Source organism: Panthera uncia, chromosome F1 (assembly GCF_023721935.1).
Source record: "Panthera uncia isolate 11264 chromosome F1, Puncia_PCG_1.0, whole genome shotgun sequence".
NCBI lineage: Eukaryota > Metazoa > Chordata > Mammalia > Carnivora > Felidae > Panthera > Panthera uncia.
This window is the reverse complement of record NC_064813.1, coordinates 52,377,960-52,400,547: the sequence shown is the minus strand read 5'-3', so window position 1 is coordinate 52,400,547 and position 22,588 is coordinate 52,377,960. Positions and strand designations below refer to the sequence as shown.

General features: G+C 36.5%; 1 protein-coding gene across 1 annotated transcript in view; it reads left to right on the top strand.

Moving 5' to 3' along the window:
- Positions 1–22,588, top strand: part of USH2A (usherin) — a 733,950-nt gene that overhangs the window by 150,212 nt on the left and 561,150 nt on the right. The window contains exons 11-13 of the mRNA XM_049634559.1: positions 4,014–4,209; positions 7,646–8,287; positions 20,390–20,573. Of these exons, the coding sequence (XP_049490516.1) occupies positions 4,014–4,209; positions 7,646–8,287; positions 20,390–20,573 (1,022 nt within the window). The remainder of the gene's footprint in view (positions 1–4,013; positions 4,210–7,645; positions 8,288–20,389; positions 20,574–22,588) is intronic.

The window sequence follows — 22,588 nt, the reverse complement described above, 5'->3', positions numbered from 1 at the left end:
TGTTGTATTTTTAATATTCAAAAGCTCTTTCCTTAACAGATTGCTTCTTTCTTAAGGCTTTTTGTTTTCTATATTTTTAAGTGAATATAAATTTTACCTATCTTTCTGGAGATAACAATTACAGGAGTGTATTTTCCTTACTTTCTTATTGATTTTTACTAATGTATAGTTGACATACAATGTTAAATTAGTTTAAGGTGTACAGCATAGTGATTTGACAACTCTCTACGTTGCCCTGCGCTCCCCACAAATGTAGTTACCATCTGTCAACACACAACACTAGTTCAATACCATGACTCTATTCCCTACACTGTACCTTTCATCCCCACGACTTTTCCGGGTTGTAATATTTAACTGGGTTAGTGTAGAAGTATTCAACCAAAGAGAATGGAAACATAAAAGTGTTGAATCTGACTTTTTGGAAGTGTATTTTTATTTTTTATTTTATTTTTTAATATGAAATTTATTGTCAAATTGGTTTGTATACAACACCCAGTCCTCATCCCAACAGGTGCCCTCCTCAGTGCCCATCACCCACCCTCCCCTCCCTCCCACCCCCATCAACCCTCAGTTTATTCTCAGTTTTTAAGTCTCTTATGGTTTGGCTCCCTCCCTCTCTAACTTTTTCCCCCCTTCCCCTCCCCCATGGTCTTCTGTTAAGTTTCTCAGGATCCACATAAGAGTGAGAACATATGATATCTGTCTTTCTCTGTATGACTTATTTCACTTAGCATAACACTCTCCAGTTCCATCCATGTTGCTACAAAAGGCCATATTTCATTTTTTCTCATTGCCACGTAGTATTCCATTGTGTATATAAACCACAATTTCTTTTTTTTTTTTTTTAATTTTTTTTTAACGTTTTTATTTATTTTTGAGACAGAGAGAGACAGAGCATGATGGGGGAGGGGCAGAGAGAGAGGGAGACACAGAATCAGAAGCAGGCTCCAGGCTCTGAGCCATCAGCCCAGAGCCCGACGCGGGGCTTGAACTCACAGACTGTGAGATCGTGACCTGAGCCGAAGTCGGACGCTCAACCGACTGAGCCACCCAGGCGCCCCAAAACCACAATTTCTTTATTCATTCATCAGTTGATGGACATTTCCATAATTTGGAAATGTCTTTCCATAATTTGGCTCTTTCCATAATTTGGCTATTGTTGAAAGTGCTGCTATAAACATTGGGGTACAAGTGCCCCAATGCATCAGCACTCCTTTATCCCTTGGGTAAATTCCCAGCAGTGCTATTGCTGGGTCATAGAGTAGACCTATTTTTAATTTTTTGAGGAACCTCCACACTGTTTTCCAGAGTGGCTGCACCAGTTTACATTCCCACCAACAGTGCAAGAGGGCTCCCATTTCTCCACAACCTCTCCAGCATCTAGAGTCTCCTGATTTGTTCATTTTAGCCACTCTGACTGGCATGAGGTGACATCTCAGTGTGGCTTTGATTTGGATTTTCCTGATGAGGAGTGACGTTGAGCATCTTTTCATGTGCCTGTTGGCCATCTGGATGTCTTCTTTAGAGAGGTGTCTATTCATGTCTTCTGCCCATTTCTTCACTGGATTATTTGTTTTTCGGGTGTGGAGTTTGGTGAGTTCTTTATAGATTTTGGATACTAGCCCTTTGTCTGGTATGTCATTTGCAAATATCTTTTCCCATTCTGTCGGTTGCCTTTTAGTTTTGTTGATTGTTTCCTTTGCAGTGCAGAAGCGAAGTGTATTTATAAAGAGAGAAGCACACCCTTCTGTCTTTCTACTTCTTGGTGGACAGGAATTGGTCTTGAAGGATGAGTAGATTTATGTGCCAACATATAAATGAAACTGAGTTGTACAGAAATATATTTGTATTTTCAGATGAATTTTGAGAAACTGATTAAGATGAAAACTTTTCATAAAGCCTTTATCACTTACTTTGAAACCACATTTTCACCACCTAGCAGACTTAAAGAAGATATAATTTATATGTACCATACAAACTTTTAAGGAAATGGGAGTAAAATTGTATTATCTTATTTGCAGGAAAGTGTGTAATCAAAGGATGTTAGATTTTCATGGTTATATATAACACGTATTCACCATTGAAGACCACTTACTTTTGCAGGCCACATAAAATCTCTGTCTTGAGTAACTGTCTGGATTCCATGGGGCTGGGTGAGAGTGGGGTGGGGAACATGGGCACAAAGTAATACTTCATGGTTTTGCATATCTTTCTGGATCTATATGCATCTTTGCTATTGAAGTTCATCATTATCTACAACTACACCTGGTACATGTATCAACCTCTGGTTTTCAGAGTATTAAACATTCATCTATCAATTCTTTTATCTTTACAGAATGAGTCCAGTCAGTCCCTGTAGCTCACATGAGGAAGAATGGAGCAGGGATAGATTTCTTTAAATTCTTTAATTTAAAAACGCTTCTCTACATTTTTACATGTGAATCCCAACCTGATATCTTTTTTTAAATGTGTATTTATTTATTTTGAGAGACAGAGAGGGCATGCATGCACATGCAGGGGAGGGGCAGAGAGAGAGAGAGAGAGAGAGAGAGAGAGAGAGAGAGAGAATCCCAAGCAGGCCCTGCAGTTGTCAGTGCAGAGCCAGATGTGGGGCTCGATCCCACAAACCATGAGATCATGACCTAAACTAAAATCAAGAGTTAGATGCTTACCCCACTGACACATCCAGGTGGCCCCCAACCTGATCGTTTTTAGTGTACTTGAGATTAAAGGTAAATGAAATCATGCTTGTCTACACGTTGGTTACTTCCCTATGTAATAACCCAGTCTCCAAATGTGGAAAGCTAGATTCAGTTCATTTGAAAGAAAACCAGGGAGAAAATGCCGGTGACTTTATAAGAGATTTGATTTGATGTCTACACTGGCATCTCTTTTTCAAGTCTTTAAGTTATTTTTAAATTTCTCATATTAATTTCACATTTTATATGGATATGTTCTCTCAGGGAAAGTTTAGGCTCTGTTTATCTTTCTTTAAATTTTTTTTTAACGTTTATTTATTTTTGAGACAGAGAGAGACAGAGCATGAGTGGGGGAGGGTCAGAGAGAGAGGGAGACACAGAATCGGAAGCAGGCTCCAGGCTCTGAGCTGTCAGCACAGAGCCCAACGCGGGGCTCAAACTCACGGACCGTGAGATCATGACCCGAGCCGAAGTCGGACGCTTAACCGACCAAGCCACCCAGGCGCCCCTCTATTTATCTTTCTTTAAACAACATGCTATTATTTATGTATACAGTAGATAAGCATTCTACCTTTTGTGCATTTCATTCTCAAACAGCAGCTTGAGGAAGAAAAATACTTTTTTTTCAGTTGTTATTTACTTGATATTACTCTGAAACAAATAACTATTGTTGCATTTTTTATAACAATATAAATCAGCTAAATATACTTAATGTAACTAAGTCGTGTTACAAATGAGCCATAAGTATGCTGAAATGTTCCTAAAAACAGAATTGTATTTTTAAAAAAAAGTTATCAGGGTCAATATCAGTAGGCACAAATGCTTATATTAACAAAGAACTTTATTTTAAACACTGTTGAAACCGTGATGGGATGATAAATTATAGAAAGATCTGCTCTTAGTTTAAGCACCCGGCATGTATCAAGCAAGTTTGGGTCAACGAGACAGTAGATGAGGGGAAACTAGTAGATGAGAGGTAAAATTGTGAGACTAAATGAACTGCTGGCTCTTTTCTATTTTCAATCTCCCCATGACTATATTTTGATTTCTTTATGTGGTACTTAGTGCTTAATTCCACATTTCCCTTTTAGTCACATACTACTGACTTTCTTGGGGGTTATTTTCATTCAGTTCTATATATTCACCCTGCTGAAGCTTCCCATGTTTTGTGTCAGGAGGAAACATACCTTATTACCTTCTTGTCTGTTTAAAGTTTTTTTTTTTTCCTTCCTCCCTCCCTGTCTTGTACCTAATGAGCAAATTATCTAAAAATAGATACGTTCATCATTCTACAAAATGTTGTATCTTCTCTAGATGGGAGGCCAGTGTAATTGTAAGAGACGTGTGTCTGGCAGACAGTGCAATCAGTGCCAGAACGGATTCTACAATCTACAAGAGTTGGATCCTGATGGCTGCAGCCCCTGTAACTGTAATACCTCTGGGACAGTGGATGGAGATATTACCTGTCACCAAAATTCAGGCCAGTGCAAGTGCAAAGCAAATGTTATTGGTATGTGTAATGCAAAAGTTTACAGTCACATCTCTATTACCATCTGGGATAAAATTCTCTATTTGATTTCTTAACTGAAGAGTAAAGCAAGTTTCCTTGCTCAAGGCAGGCTGGGAAAAAAAAAACAATTTGGATGAAATTAACTGTCTAAAAATGATTAAATTAATAATTCTATCAAACTACAGCTTGAAGCTTAGTTTAATCAACCTTTTAGAAGTTTCTTTATTCTGTAGATGCATTAGTTCACATGGTCCCATACTAATAAGTCATAGAAAAATATAATTTGCTTACTGCATAGATGTTTCTTTTAGAAAATTAGCACTTTTTCAAAATGTTTTACACTTAATGAGTTCTAAGCAAATCATTTCCATGCTAGTTTTCTTAATAGACCAAAATAAATGGATTTTTTCAAAATATTCTGTGCTACAGGGTCCTTTGTGATAAATCTTTCCATTTTTTTCTATTATATTTCTTTGAACTGTTCCTATGAAATGCAAAATAAGTCAGCATAATTCCACAGATCATGTATATTGGTAGGGTTAGTTATAAAGGGCCACATAATTTTAATTTTGTAATTCAGTGCCAAGCTGATTATAATAAACAGCTACCTTCGGTGTTATTTATCATTTTTTTTATACAAGACGTGCTTTTTTGTTTGTTACTCCCACAGGTATTTTTCAGAAATTAGATTTGATTATAGCAATTTATTACATCCAGCATTTTTGAGGGGAACCATAGCCACATAAGGACAAAATTTATCAAGTGCCCAAAATGCACTATGTACATAATGCACTTTGAAATGTTGATATATGAGAATATTATGAGAGGAAAGTTTCCTGATGAAGTGAGTCTTGTATTTTAACTGAATATGTGTTGGTTCATATAGGAAGTTTAAAAAAAGACCTTTACCTTTCTATTGTCACTCAAGACACCAAGTCTTTCGTGGTTTTCCTAACACTAACCTGAGCCTTATAATAATAAAAACATGCCTGGCAGACACACACACACACACACACACACACACGCACACACGCAATGCATACATACATATACACATACAGATGAACATATTCTGGATAACATTTTCCTTTCTGTGCTGTAACTCAAAAGCTAATCCTTTATCTTTTAGATAGGTAGTGATACATACCTCATTTTACACAATTCAGCCAGACAATCATTTCATTTTAATTTAATTAAAAAATATAGACATGGTTAATGATAAGACACAAAATTTCTGTTTTAAAGAAAGATTACATCAAAATCATTGACATAACTTGCCCTTCTGCATTTCAGCCATACAAAAACTAACTTTTTGGAAGGAAAAGAATAGGTAACTTCTAAAGAAAAGCCTATCATTTTATAAGTGCTATCTGTGACGCCAAGTGAATTCCAGTACCTTTGAATTCAATCTATGTGTCATCCTTTGTTCTTTAATATGATATAATATGTATTTTAAATTCATGATCTGAAAACAAAATTTAAGGAAAGACCTTTAAAGACAATGAAACTTTTATTTTTTTTATAACAGTGGAATCTTTCCTGTGATGGTTAGATTCCAGAGCTGAATGAAGGAAGGAAAAAATCAAAATTTTCTATTTACTTGGAATGTGTTATGACCTCCCTGCCACGTCTTATTTTATTGATCCAGATAGTTTTCCGTAGGAAGGTGTATGTATTTTTGAAGATTAAATCATGATCTTGATATTATTATTTCTGGAGTTATTTCTACACATGCAGAATTTTTGATAAAAACATGAACTCGATATGTGTTTATATGTGTGTATATGTATGTATGTTTCTTTTTTTAATGGGATTAGCAAATGTCCTTATTCAATTTTACCTTGTTAATATGAAGAAAAGCAGAAAATACCGGTGTATGTTGTATATGCTTTGGAAAGCAAGCTGTTAGAGTTAACAAAACTGTTAAATCTTACTAATGATTCTATCACCAGTAAAATACATTAGCACCAATAATTTTATTAAAGTAGGTCATTCATCTAGAATAAAAAGGGAGAAGAATGTGAATTAAATGCCAAGTGGGCTAACTTGCCTGTACTTGTTAACAGCGAATGTGATGCCCTGTAGGCCTTCCTGAGTATCGTTAGGAATAGATTGCCTGTCAGGAATATGTATGGCATATTCAAATAAGCACTGCGCATATTTTTAAAACTGATATGATATGAATCCATGTAGACCAATTTTAATAGTTCAAAATGAGTCATAATTCTTGTTAACAATACAGTTATTTTTAAAATTTGCAGCAATAGTGGTCCTTTTTTATTTTCCTTATTGAAATTAAATGATATGCCTTAGGTGAGTCATTCATCACTGTTAAAGAACTTGCCTTCCATTGGAGTTCTTGAATTTTTATCCATATATATACATATCTATTATGCATTTCCTTCCAGTTTAAGAAATGCTTTTCTAAATATGAGTTCCTGAGTGTGTTTTTGACTGCTGTTTTAGGACTAATTTTTTTTTATTGCGATCGTAGCTTGAGATAAATGTTTCAATTGATTCAACCCCACGTAGTCAGTTATTTAAACTCACGGGGATGTGAAAACTATCTAAAGGAAGTATTTTGCATCTCAACCTTTGCTATTCAAACATTTTTGTTTTATTCTTTTTCCTTCTAATGTTCTTCCTGAAACTAACCTAAATTGTCAAAGATTTAGATTTAGATGAGAAAACATTCTTCTCTGTTTGTGAAATGTATATATGTAATACTCCTTTAAATAGAAGTAATATAACAGCAAAATTTACTTAGTGTTTAAAGAGGAATGTTCTGAATCACACAATATGACAAGCGATGTGATTGCTTTATGAGCCAAGGAGAGCATAATTTATATTAATTGAAAATAATAAAATATAGGGGCATATAAAAGCATTGAAATAAAAATTGCTCTGGATAAGTTTTATTTATATTAATTATTTAAAGGTGTGATGTCCAAAGTATATATACTATTACACAAAATAGCTATCAGCTTAACATTTTATTAAATATTGTAGGAGCATCTGATTTTTAGGGAAGTCACTAATGTAATAAGTAATTATTCTGAGTAGCTTTGAAATTTTATTTTAGTCTACCATACTTTTACGTGAGCATTTTGTTAAAATAATTAAAAATAAAAATTTTAATATTTGTTAAAGAGAAAAGGAGCTCCAGTATGTGTAAGAGAAGCAACATTTGCAGGAAGCATTTCTCTTTGTGTTAAGTCATAAAATTTCATAAATCACGTTACAGAAATAAAGTTGTATATTACTGCCAAAGTAAGTATTGTTATTGTATTTCGAATGTACGACTGGGCCTCTATGGCATTACCTGTGAGGCAACACTCAACATTTTGTATCTGCATTAAATGTTGGCAGCAGCATTGTTTGCCTTGAAAGCTCAAATAGCATCATTTTCACTCTTTTAAACAAATTCTCTCCTCAGGGCTTAGATGTGATCATTGCAATTTTGGATTTAAATTTCTCCGAAATTACAACGATGATGGATGTGAGCCCTGCCAGTGTAACCTCCACGGCTCAGTGCACAAGCTCTGTGATCCTCTTTCTGGGCAGTGTGAGTGCAAGAAAGAAGCCAGAGGACTTCAGTGTGACACCTGCAGAGAACACTTTTACGGGTTGGACATCCCCAGTTGTAAGGCCTGTGACTGTGACCTGGCTGGATCCCTCCCTGGAACTGTGTGTGATGCTAAGACAGGGCAGTGCCTGTGTAAGCCCAGGGTTGGAGGGAGGCAGTGCAATGAATGTTTGGAAGGATACTTCTTCCTCCAGCAAAATAATTCTTTCCTCTGTCTGCCTTGTAACTGTGATAAGGCTGGGACAGTAAATGGCTCTCTGCTGTGTGACAAATCAACAGGACAATGTCCTTGCAAATTAGGAGTAACAGGTCTTCGCTGTAATCAGTGTGAGCCTCACAGGTACAATTTGACCAGTGGCAATTTTCAAGGCTGCCAGATGTGTGAGTGTGACTCCTTGGGGACATTACCTGGGACCACTTGCGACCCAATCAGTGGCCAGTGCCTGTGTTTGCCTAATCGTCAAGGAAGAAGGTGTAATCAGTGTCGACCAGGTAAGAGAGAAATGTGTTGCCTTTTCAGTGCACAATGACTCTCCTTTCATTATCCCATATTAGATGATTCTTCTTTATTTTGGGGTTAGAACATCTAAAAAATTTACTTGCAACAACACTGATGTGTTTATATTATCATCAAACACAGATGTAACTATTTAATGTGTTCAAGATTATTCAGTGTATCTGTGTTGCTATCTATATTTGGGATGACCCTTTAGAAGAATTCCAGCCAATCAGACATTTTATAATTGAGAGTTACTTATATTTAATTTCTCAACTAGAAGTAAATCCCCTTCTAATAACTGAAAAAAATCTAAACTAATAAAAGCAAGAATAAATTTTGCTTCCCAGAGAAAGGAAAACTTGACTTAATTATCCATACCATGCCAAATATTCAGACGATGAACTGATTTTCTGAATAAAGCTGACCAAATATTTTTACTAAATGGGCTACATGTTCTGGCATCATGAAGGAGCATCTAGAATTATTTTTTAATGACATCACATTAATAAAATAGGCTACTGTTTAGTCCCACTGTACCTTTCTTTTTACGTGTTTGCCAACTGGGAGAAAGATGGACCCTATCCATGGCTTTCTCCTTGCCTCTACATGATCTAACCAAAACAATATACTTGCTTCATAATAAAGCCAGTATAATGTCATGATAAATATACATGTTTTAGTCATTTAACAGCTGTGCTAAGGTTCTGTCTACCCAATCAGTTCTGAGTTTTCTGAGCCTGTGAAAAAGAACATGGTGCCAAAAGGGAGATTTGCCTGCCAGAAATAGGTAGGATGGAAACCCTGTGTTACAGGACAAGGAGTCCAGATTAGGGGAATGGAACCAAACCTTTCCTTTCACATTGGCCAGTGAGACAAGTAAATCCAAAGGGACAGGATGGAATTGATGAACAGTTCATTCTTTGTGAGATGTAAGTATCAGAAAATAATTTGAACCAGCTTCAACATAATTGGGGGCTATATTATCACTGGCTGTCCCATAAAACCTGATATGAAACAATGCAGTCAGGACTCAGGAACTAGAAATCTCACACTGATATATATCCATTAATTCAATCATTCATTCCCATATTGATTCTCTCTCTCTCTCTCTCTCTCTCTCTGTTTCTCTCTCTGTTTCTCTCTCTCTCTCTGTTTCTCTCTCTCTCTCTCTCTCTGTAGAAGGACACACTCTGCTGGTCTCTCCCTCTCTGCATGGTTAAGTGTCTACCTCATTACCATTCTAGCAATACAGAGAGACTTATTAGCTACTTTGTGGTTACAATTTCAAGAAGAATATTCTAATTGACTCAGTTTTGTTAGGGTGGCTATGTCTGAGCCAATACATTAAGGCCAGGAGTGTCAGGATCACATAAAAGAAGCATGGCTTCTAGGGGGCACTATTTCAGGTAGGAGCGATGTGGTATCTCAGAAAACAGGAATATTACTGAGAGCTGTGTGGATGGCCCGTGTGAAAGGTATAATACCTTGCACTCTTTCGGCTTCCGAATCATCTTTCCAAATTTGCAATCACTTTTTTTTATATATGCTAAGATGAAACTTTTCTTTTACTATTTATTAATATCTCTAATTTTGGAAATATGGTACTCAGTCTCCTACACAAACAACCATAATTTATTTAAAAAAAAAAGCCAAAGCTAATAGATCAAATGTTATATCCTGTTGAGTGATTAGCTGTTGTAAAGCTTATTGAGTGTTTTGCTCTTAGGATATAGCTGTGCAACAGAACTAGACATCAGCTGGCTTAAATCAGAATGGGAGGATCAGGGGTTCAGATCCTCCTGAAGTCCATATATTCAGTAGCAAAACAAAAACAAAGCACCCCCCAAACAAAAACAAAACAAAACAACAACAACAAAAATGATTTCTTGAGTATAGTTCTATTGGAGGGTTTTGATGCCTAGAAATTCCTAGGAGATTCCTATGAAACTAATGAAAGGCAAATTTTTCAAGAAAGGAAATACAATCAAAGCATATTATATAGCATAACTGTGAAGTAGATTTCTGTACTCATATAGTCAATCTCTGAATATTGATTTAACCAAATAGAGGGATTATTGAGGAAGGATATAAGAAGTTGAATACTTATCCTCTAATGTAGAAAGACAATAATCTAAATTTTCAAAATTGAGATGGAACAACATATATATGTTGTTGAGAACATATATATGTGTGTGTATATATGTTATTGAGAAATATTGTTATGCATACATATATATGTTATTGAGAAATACAGAAATAAAAGCCAGAAGAAACATCTAAGAGTGTTGAAGGTGATTGCTCTGGGCAGGGAGATTCCTGGGAGAAGGATGGAGCAGTGGACCGATAAGCTGTGAGCCTTTAAATTCTATTTGAGTTTTAAAATGATCTGCATATAAATTTTGATAAGAATACAAATCAAATTTAAACATGAAAATATTAGAAACTCATACGTAATATTTTCTTTCCCCTGATGGTCTCCTCTGTCTCCCTCTGGCCCCTTTCTTTTATGCAATTTATTTATAGTGTTGGTTTTCTAGGAGAATAATACCTTACTGGCTACTTCCCTAAGCACAGTTGTCACAAAACTTCTCTCCAAAGGTTCATGGAAAATTGTCTTCTCTCTTAAGGAAAATGTAGAATGGAGATCATCATCATTAATGAAAATAATTATCATATTTAAACATTCTTGTATTTTATGTATTTGTGCAGTTGATTATTTCCCTTGTTAGAGTTTCAATATCTTGAGAGCAAGGATTATCTTATTCAACTCGTGTAGCCACGGTACTAGTGTAGTTTCTTGTACATTGCATGCATTCAGTAAATGGTTTGTTTAATTGAAGACACAGAAATAATCAGGAGTTTTAACAAGGGTATTTGTGTTAGGGTTCTCCAGAGAAACAGAACCACTAGGAGATGTGTATATATATATCAGCTGTACTGAGAATTTCCTTTACACATCTCCTTTGCTGGATACGATTTCCTGAATCCGATGTGTTCTTTTTTCTTATATTATATGTGTATTTGGTAGAGGACACACTTCAGTAGCTTGTGAGGAAGGGTATAGGGAAGAAGTAGTTTGTTTGTGTTTTTAGAATTTTGAATGTCTGAAATTAACTTTATTCCACACTCATAACTATCTGAAATTCTACCACTGTATAGAATCATTTTCACTCAACAAATTTATTTCAACATTATACTCTTGCAATGTCAATTAGGTTACTCTTTTCTTTTTTTCTTTTCTTTTCTTTTCTTTTCTTTTCTTTTCTTTTTTTCTTTCCTTTCCTTTCCTTTTCTTTCTTATATTCTAGAAGCATCTACCCTTTCTACATCCCTTATTTCTGAAAATTTCATGGTGACATGCTTTTGTTAAATAATTTTTCTGAGCACTCAGTGGGCCCTTATTTCTGTAGATTAGTGTTCTTATATCCTGAGAAAATCTATAAAATACCTTTATCACAACACCTGGACTAGTGTGTGACCAAACAACTGAACAACACCGAGCCTACCCAAGTTGACACATGAAATCATCTATCACAGGCAGCCTTCTCTATGATCCCTGCATTTACTATAGCGCTTTGTCCCTGCACCTGTTGACCCCAAACACTCTTTGGTTTAACTTCTAAAGAGAAAACTCATTGTCTTCTCTCACAATTCAAGAGGGAAAATCTTCTGGTTGGGGAGGAGACTCACTGCCCCTCACACCTGACTTCAGATATGTCTGGAGCCTCTTTTTCTAGAGTTATACAGCCTGAATCAGTCAGCTTACTGTTGGTCACTTCACTGCAAGTGCTTAGCTTTTACTTACAGACCTCTGCCATTCACCTCCATTTCCTCTTCTCTCTTTCTTTTATCTCATTTTTGGGGATTTGGGAAGGGAAAAGTTTGATTCTGCTTAACTGAAATGTTTCCCTGGTAGATTCTCGTGATCTGCCCTGGTGATCTTTTCAGCCAAATCCTTGCAGCTCCCATCAGATTCCTCTCTGTGTCTACAACCCTTGTCTGTTCAATCAGAATCAGTCCTGTTGCTTTTACCTTCAAACAGATCTAGAATCAGACCACTTTTTACCCGTCCCCGCCCCCAACCATTTTCATCTTTCTCCTGGACTAGCTGACAAGCCTCCTAAACTTCCTTTCTCCTCTTTATTCTTCTCCAGTCACTTCTCAATATGCAGCCAAAGGGACGCTGTGCAAACTGTAGTCCGACCGCATCAGTCTGTCCTGCATCGTCTTCCCATCACCGTGGGTAGAAACATGGCCTGCGTGAACTGGAATGTCCATGATCTTTCTCTAACCTCGTTTCCACAAGTCTTTACATCGTTTCTTTCTCTCCAGCCTCCAAGTCTAACTGCTGTTCCTCATGTTGTTCCGTGCTCTATTCCAGGCACATAGGGCAGTATCTCCCTGGTGGGTACTCCATCTGTGTTTCCCCAATTAATACTTACATTAAAAATTACCCTAGTGGCATAAATTCTTTTTCGGCACGGGCATAGTGCAAGTATGTGAGTGTGCTCCTTTGAAAACATACAGAGAGGATGTGGTTTTTACCCTACGCAAGGAAGGAAAGAAAACAGTGGTCTAAGTATCTAATGGATTTTTTTTTTTTTTTTTTTTTTTTTTTTACAAAACAGCATGTTCTGTGCACATGGGTGTAGCATATGGAGAGGTCCTAATGTGTTTGTGGACCTCTTGTTTTCTTTTGTTTTTTGGTCCTACATTCTAGCTTCAGAAAGTACTTTGAATTTTGTTTTCCAGTTTTATTGTCTCTTGCTGTGAAATTTACATTGAGGGAGAGAACCCTTATCCTGAAGTATCTTTATCATAAATGGATGTTTCACAGTAGCCAACTCTGCAGTACACACATTAAAATGCACTACTGCAATCTGAAGCTTTCTTTCTCCTTCTTTAAACACATCTGAGAGACCTAGATTACATACCACAGGGGAGAAGCTCCACACGGGTGTGTTGAGTGGTGGAGGGGGAAGTAAGGGGTAGGAGGGGTGAACTGGCAAGCCTAAGGACTTCTTCCTGCCTTTTTCATCTGCAGTTGTAAATATTACTGGCCCCTACTAGATTACTGCCCATAGATTCTTGTTCCGCTTTCTTAAAAAACATTATTAAGGAAGGTGCATATAATGAAACCTCATGTATTATTAACCTAACCTTACTATGAATGTACAAGGAATAGGCTTAATTCAACTAAAATTTATAGGCAATTTGTTAAAGCAGCAGTGCACATTAGAAGGTACATTAGAGCCACATTGGTTTTAATATGCCATTCAATAACTTGAACAGAGGTTAAAAATGCTGCTTAACCTCCATTAAGTATTTTAAAAATGCTTTAATTTAAAATTATTTGGAGTGTGTGTACATATATGAATGTACACATACCCACACTAATAAATATAGCACTAAATATGTTTTCCCAGTTCGTTTTTTCAGTGCTGGATGACCTCGTAACGTTCAGCAGCAAGCACTTAATCAGAGGCTAGGCCGAAAAATGCAGGGAAGGATGTCAAGGCATCCTGAGCCAGTGACCCGCCCTTGTCCTTGAGAACCAGAGGCAGAGAGGGTTTATTGAGGACTCTGCAGCTCTGGAATAAAATAAAGGCTAATTTATAATGGAAACAGCTTCATATGACATGTTTTGTGCTAATAGGACAATTCCTCATGCTTCCCTCTGATATTTACTTTTGGTTTTGTTTTATAATTCATACAGACTATTAGAAACTAAAACAAAGTATCTTGTTTCATTAAGAAGCATATCATCTTTGTTAAGTAATGAGCTCATAAACCAGAATTGCATGTAAGACACTACCAATGGAATTGGAATTAGATGGCTGATATTCCATTAAAAATCAGTGTATCAAAGCTGAGATCCAGATATGCCACATGTCCTCGTGTTTGGTGAAACGGTTTTGCAGATTAACATGTTTTTCACAAAGAGACCTGAGTCTCAGGATAAGAGCTTCTTCCTTCATAAACCACCAGAAAAGAATCTTGTCATGAGCAATATGGACCATAATCTCAGGCACATCTGTGGAGGAACAAAAGCACATTGACAAGTCATTATTTAAAGTTTAATTTAGGAAAATCCCACTTTCATAGAAAATTGGCTCATAAAAATGGCAATGGTGATAATAGATAATATTTACTGAGTGTCTACTGTTTGCCAGACCCTGTAATAGGGTTTTATCTGAAAAGTCCCATTTAATATGCACCGTATTTATATGCTGGAAGGACCAGTATTTTCCCACTTTATAGTAGGGAAAATGATTCTAATTAAGTAGAAGAAATGTTTACAAATCCAGGTCCAACGGACCCTAGACTAGAGTCTGTACTCTGAAAGAGTAAAACATTTTTCTGAATAATTGTATATTTGTCATAATCAACCACTCAATAAATATCTGAGTGTGAGTTAAAAGAGGTACCCTTACAAGTGTTTGTAATGTTCCCTCACCCTCAAGCTCATCCCCATCCCCATCTATGATTCTGGCTAACTGCTTTTAGGTCCTGGGAGATCTCGTGTAGAATCTGAGTTATCATCATAAAATGAAAATTAACAGAGTTCTGAGAGGCTACTGTGATCAGATAATGAAGACTGGAACCGAGGGGTCTAGAATTGGGATGATCTCTGTGGACTAAGTTGGATACATTTCTGGGATGGTTGCAATGGCCTGGGAGGGCAACATCCGATAACCACTGAGACAGAAAAATGGGGGCAAAGGATGCAACAGTGCTTCTGTGGATTGTGAGTACACATATCTATGTGTTATACTTTACAGGACACAATCAGAGCCTCCATTATTTATATTCATTGTTGTTATTGAATTTGATTTTTAAAGAATACACACATGAAAGCCCTTCATGGATATTCACATAAATAGGAAAACTCTAGGTTTTTCTAAAGCAGAAAAGTCCAATAGAATGTTTTCCCTTATATGAGCGTGTTAGTATATTCTTTCTTCTAAGATGAGGAGACATAGTTTTTGACTGACATTTTCTTTCTCAATTTCTTTTCCATCTTCTGATATGGCAAAGATTACATTTTAAATATATTGTGCATGATTCATATAACATTCCCTGCTATCCTTCCTGATAGGCGAGGCTACTTTGACCAATCATTATGGTCTTATGTTTACCGTGTTTCTTTAAAATGTTAAAGAGATCATCTCATATTTTAAGGGGTAACAGATATCTAACCAGCCAGCCAGCCACCCACCTACCCATGTAGCCATCTATCCATTTCATTCACATATCCATTGTTCCACTAATCATCTATTACGTACATTACTATGTACCAGGGGCTATGCTGTTGTAAGATATACAATCATAAATATATTAAGGCATCATAGTTTTGTAGGAGGAAAGGCCCTGTATGTAAATATAACAGAGTGAGAAGTGCAATGTTAGAAATATCCAATATAGAGAGAAGTAAAGTGAAGGAACTGATACATTCTTGAAGAATGGGGGATATGGAACACTTAGTTGAGAACATGATTCCTGAGCTGAGTCTTAAAAGTAAAAAGGAATTGGTAAAGTAGTCAAGGAACGTATAGCAGTCCAGGAGGAAAGAATAGGAGCAGAGACTTTAAAACATCTAAACTAATTTGAGTTTTTAAAAACTTTTAAATAAGAAAATTATACCTTGGAATGAATAATATTAATATTTATTGATGCATTCATTGACATTTGGCCAACTCTGAATAATAACTTTAGCATTTTTATATAATATTACCAAATGGAAGAAAATTATTATTGCTTTTATTTGAAAATTAGCATCGCTCTCTATACTTCATTCTGAAAACATTGATTGTTAAAACCATTACTAAAAAAGTTTGTTGCTTGGTATGCGTGAGCTACAAATTCCTCCCTAGACTCTTCGCTTAATACTATGTCCATTCTCTGGCTTAAGGTGAGAATTATTTCTTCTAAATGGCTTATAATTAGTGCTTAGCCTCAGCTCTGCCCTCCTTTTCTGAATAAGGCCTAGGGGTTAAACTTGTTTTCTCTCTCCCATTTCAAGACCTTGGCAAAGCCTGGTTGTTCATGGTCCTCAGGAGGGACATTGGTAGGAAATGGGCTCTTCTTTAATGCCCAGGACAGCGCTGTGCTGTGCAAATAGCCACTACAGGAGATAATACCAGCTGCCTTGCTAATAACTTTGAACTCTAAGGATTCTGCAAGTCTTCTCCTGGATACAGCAACGGTATTTTATGATAGGGGTGACTTTTTGCTTTAACTGCATAACACATTGTTTTCCCCATCAGACTTGCCTTGTTTGGGGCCAGGGTTAGCCGAAATAAAACTGGGGAAATTCACAAACATAGTGGGCTGATTTTTGCTCTCTATGTCCAAACTCTCAGCACTAACTAATGTAAGGTAATAGTGTTGTCTTAATGACCGCACTTCAGAATGTGGTACAAAATCATTCGTGGACAGAAATCTCCAAAAGATCAGTTAAAATGTTATGGCCATGAAGATGTGGAACGTGATGTGTGGAGTTAATGGAAGGAGATCAGAAATGTATTGAGTTAAAGAAAATTAAGGTCAGTTATCTTTAAGCTGCACTCAGGAGTTGAAGTTTAAGTAGGAGGGAAGGGAAAATGTTGTTTTCTATAGTTGGAAGTCATAAAAGGAGAGGTAATGGTCTAGAATTAGGCACATTCAGGTAAGGCAAGAAGTAATCATTGAGCAGGAAGGTACCTGAGTCATCCTAATTAGAACTGCTTAAAAATAGGACAAGTAAAATACTGGTGGGATTAACCTTTATAATCATGCTCCAGAGAGGAGGATGGGAATTAACCCCAAGACAAGTTTCAGTGCAGGCTTTTCCTTGAAGACCTACCTCCAGGTTGCAGCTTCCTTGGTTGTATGCGTGTTTCCCCCCCACCCCCATTTTTGTTCTTCTCTGCTTATATCTCTGATTTTTCTATGGCATTTTTTTTCTTTCTAAAAGTTGGGCAACCCAATTTTCCACAACAAAATATACCCCCGTTGTATTTACAGATTTATCTAATAAATCATTTCTTGTAAAAATCATCCGTAATTGTTCTCGAATTCTCTGTGGCTTGAAGCTATTGCAATAAGTCCGAATTAATTCTACTTCTAAGTATCTGTGTTAATGGGTAATTTATCCAAATTGGAGAGCGGTTAGTACCTTCATGATGCCATCATCATGAATTTAAGGACCTAGGTAGCTTCACAGGAAGAAAAATACGTAGAATCACAGCCACAGTGGTCTTGAATTCAAAATAAAAACCTTTGAAGTGTGTGACTTTGATTATATGATGAATCATGTATGTGAATATATATATATTAATTTACATAACTATATTTCAGAAACACATAGAAGGCAAACTGCTGTCAGTGGATGCAAAAGAGCAAATGACATAATCTAGTTGTCAATTACTATAAAAATGATAATATCAGTTCTTTCCTACTGGTTAGAATGGCACTGATTTTGAGTTTCTTCCTTTTCTTTGAGCACAATCTTTTCTATTTGACTATTTCTGAAACTTTCTAAGAGAGAATAGTCTGGGCCTAGGAGAAGAAAAACAAATTGTTGATGGCCATGAGAGAATGGCTTGTTTTCAACCAGAGCCTCAAATGAGATTTATAATATATTCCAATTACTTTTTGTTTTCCCCTATATTATGGTAACACAAAATGGATTCACTTTGTGTTCATGTTCTTTCTCTCTTTGAGTTTCAGTGATATATACCCAAATTAGTGATCATGACAATTGTACCAATCATTTTCATTTGTCAGAACTTTATTCATTAGAATCTTTCTGTAATCCCCCTCTCCCTCATTACAATATAATTCCTTGTAACATTATGCATGTGCTTGTGTGTGCATGTGCTTCTGTGCAAACATACACGTACACACAACACCAAGAACCATCTCCCTCATATGCCTGCTCCATTATTCTAATGTCTAATGCCTTTCAACGTTTCTGACTATTGACTTCCACTTTCTGGGTCCAAGAAATTTTAAGTAATTTGAAAATGTTTTTAATCATATTTTTCTTTCTTTCTTTCTTTCTTTCTTTCTTTCTTTCTTTCTTTCTTTCTGCTATAAGAAACAAATATGGGGTTTACAATTAACCTAAATTTTGTGGATTTTTAAACATAGTACTTGTGGAAATTAATGCCTGTTTATAATTTGGTACGTGTGTGGTATAATCAAATGTTTAGGGAATGCCTACTTTGTGACAAGCACTGTACTGGGTACTGGGGAGGCAGTGGTGAATTTTTCAGATAAGGTTCTTGCCTTCACGGAGGTTACAATCTGGTGAAATGAGATTAATTATAATTTTCATGAGCACTCTAAAGTAAATAAACAAGATGCTATGAAGTTGTGACAGGCATATTTAAACTTTCCCAGGGTAGGTTACTCAAGGAAGTCACAAGACCTGATGGGCGTAGGAGTGAACCAAGCAGAAAGGAAAGGTCAAAATCATTTCAGCAGACAGACATGCCAATGAAAAGGCTGTTAGGTGTCAAGAACAGGAAGAAGTATGACTGGAGCAGAATGAGTTGGGGATGAGCAGTGAAAGGAAGCTGAAGATAGAGGTGGGACCTGCCAGGATGACTGGAGGCTGCTTTAGGAATTTGGATTTTTTTCCTAAAGGGAATAGGAAGCCATCAAACAATTTTCAGTAGAGGAATGAGGTATTTAAATTACACTCTGAAAAATGTTCTTCCAGATACTCTATGAAATATAGATTGGGGGCTCCTGGGTGGCTTAGTAAGTTGAGCATTTTATTCTTGATTTTGACTCTGGTCACGATCTTGTGGTTTGTGAGATTGAGCCCTGCATTGGGCTCTGGGCTGACAGCGCTGAGCCTGCCTGGGATTCTCTTCCCTCCCTCTCTCTCTGCCCCTCCCCTGCTTTCTCTTTCCCTTTCGCTCTCTCTCAAATAAATGAATAAACATTAAAAAAAAAAAAAGAATAGATTGGAGGGGGACCGGAGGGGGCCATTAGATGAGACAGCCTCTGTAGTTGAGATGATTATATCTGCTATTTGTTGACTATTGTTTTAAGAAAGTTTGTTACCCTTTGTAACCTTCAGTGTTGTCATATATATATGTGTGTGTGTGTGTGTGTGTGTGTGTGTATGTGTATGTGTGTATAATGGATGTAATAATAATACCTAAATTATTAGCATTGCTGTGGGAAGTGAGATAGTGGATATAAGGCTCTGTTTCATAGTATTTACTAAAATAAACTTAGTGGTGACTGTAACTAGGGAGACAGCCCTAAGGATGGAGAGTAGAAAGTTTAAAATTCCTGGGGTGCCAGGGTGGCTCAGTCAGTTGAGTGTCCAACTCAAGTCATGATCTCATGGTTCATGACATTGAGCCCTGCGTTGGAATCCTCTATCTCCCTGTCTCTCTCTGCCTTTCTCCCACTCACATTCTCTCTCTCTCTCTCTTCTCTTCTCTCTCTCTCTCTCTCTCTCTCTCAAAATAAATAAACTTTAAAAAAAGAAAGTTTAAAATTCTTAGAAGACAGCATCCATAGGACTTGGTAAGTAGATAGATGTAGGGGTGGAGGGATGGGAAGGACTCAAGGGTTGCCAGTTTTAGCAAACTACAGAATTCTCAGTTAAAATTAAATTTTAGATAATCATAATTTTCTGATATAAGCACATGTCACATACTTTTACTATAAAGGCTCATTGTTTATCCAAAATTTACATTTAGGCTGGCCATCTTGTGTTTTTATCTGGGTCCCTTCCCAAAGATGTCTCAGGAGGCTGTAGGCTGAGCAGCTGAATAAATGGCGGCACTATTTGTGGGAACGGAGATATTACAGGAGGGCTAGTTTTTAGTGGAAAGATCGTGAAGTAGATTTTACATGCACTGAATTTTCATTGCCTGGGAGACACCCAGGTACAATGTAAATTATTTACTTGGCCCTTCTTTGGTTGTAACCGATACACTTGTTAAGAGCAGCTATAAACACATTTGTATCGGGAGTTGGGAAGTGCCACAATAGTGTTCTGGGTTTTGTGTAATCAAAACAGTATCTTTTACAGAAAAGACTGGATAGGAGCTATATATAAAAACTTTTTATTTCTTTATCTCCAGGTTTTTATATTTCTCCAGGCAATGCCACTGGCTGCCTGCCATGTTCATGCCATATAACAGGTGCAGTTCATCACATCTGCAATAGTCTAACTGGTCAGTGCATTTGCCAGGATGCTTCTGTTGCTGGGCAAAGTTGTGACCATTGTAGAGACCATTACTTTGGATTTGATCCTCAGACTGGAAGGTAAACATTTTTAATAATTAATATTTAAGTATTTGTGTTGAATAATACTTGTAGTTAATTTTTCTCCTAACAGTGATTTTTTTGGTCAGTATTTTTTTGTAAAAAGCAGTATTTTTAGTCCCTCTAGTTTGTTGATATATTTTTGACTCTTTGATGTCTGCGCTTGTTGAACATAATAGTAATCTTTGAATATTTCCTAGAGTTTCGATATATAGTTTGCTATATGTTGATACATAGTGTTAAGGTCTGGGAATATTTAGTTAAAATCATTTTCCCTCAAGGAACTTACAATTTGGATGGAGAAAAGAAGGTAAAGAGATATCCATAGAAATCAATGTGTGTGTGTGTGTGTGTGCGCGCACACACACACACGAAATATAAGAGCCAGGATACATAGCATATGCATGTATATCCCTTGTTTTACATGTCCCCTGAATTTATTGCTAATTTAATTATTAATTTACTTCATCCATTTATGTTTTCCTTGCTTTTCTAATTTAGGTTCAAAGACCAGATTAGAAACATAATTTTGTATTAAGTGATACGATTTTTTCCCCAGTGTGTAAAGTACATTTTGAAAGTAAATTAACCACTTTTCAAAGTTACATTGTCTTTAATGTTCTACTTCCCATTCCCAGTATATCGGTGAGCATTTACTTTCATGCATTTGTGCTCATTGCTGTATTTTTGAAAATGTGCTGGAATGCCAATTCCATGTGTGTTTTTTTGGTCTGGTCAGGTTATAAATTTGCCTCGGGTTGGGACTATATCCTTGAATTCTATGGCATTCGTATCTCCAAGCAGCTAGCATTATGTTCTGTATACACCAATCAAAGCTGTTTCTCAGTGTGTGTGTGTGTGTGTGTGTGTGTGTGTGTGTGTGTGTGTGTGTTTATAAATATAATTGCTAATTAGTCAAGGGTTTGAGATTATCTGGGCTCTTTTCAACTCATTGCCCCCTGCTGCCTGCCTTTTGGCTGTTACACTCTTCATTAACACCTCGATTAGAGTGTGGACAGGGTGACAGGGTAAATTATTGAAAAAGAACTCAAAACTAGTGCATTTGGCTTTCTACTGAAATTCAGTGTGATTAAAAATCTTTAACATGATATTTAACGTATTTATCAAAATAATGCTTGTTCTTATTACATATCTCTCAATTTTTTTTAATTCATGATGTTCCATTTCTGTTGCCATTGGAAGGAATATCATCTTGGTGGTCTGAGAGCATTAGTACTCTTTTCTACAAATATTAAATCACTGAATGAATATAGAAAGTACATGGTACAGTAAATGTTAAATAAAACGTATTACCAGGATTTTGACAGTAAAATTGGAGCCAATTATTGCACATAATTCTCCTCTACATACTTTTTATTGAGAGGCCATCTCACATGTTCCCCAGTTGCAATTCTTAGTGGGTGTGTTTCACTCCTGGACACCTCTGTCTTTAGGTTTGTTATATTTTTCATGGTCTTTCTGACAACACTTAATTACCAGAGAAAAAGTACCTTCCCTAATCTACTCTCCTCCTTGGAATGCTCATGCATCTATGTCATTTTGTGCCAGTCTCTTACCCATTTTTCTCTACTGATCTTCCTTCGTATTCTTCCCAGTGCTACCACCTTATTAATGGTCAGATTTCGAATGGTCTCAGCTTTTTCACTTAGCTTTATTTAAGTGAATTTCGGTTCCTTCATTACATGGCTTATCTGCTCTTCAGTGACCTTAGATTCAGGCTGACCTTTACCCTACTCTGCTTCTCTCTAGTTTATCTACCCATCCCACACTCCACCCGGTAGAATTCAGGATCAAGACTTACAGGATAGTGTTCTATCACCTATCACTCTGAAGTAAGACTTGTTAACAGTGGAGTTGAACTCCCTGGATTAAATCTGTTTAAAAAAACACGTTTATTTATTTATTTTTGAAAGGGAGAGAGACAGAGAGAGACAGTGCATGATTATTTATTTTTGAAAGGGAGAGAGGCAGAGAGAGACAGTGCATCAACAGGG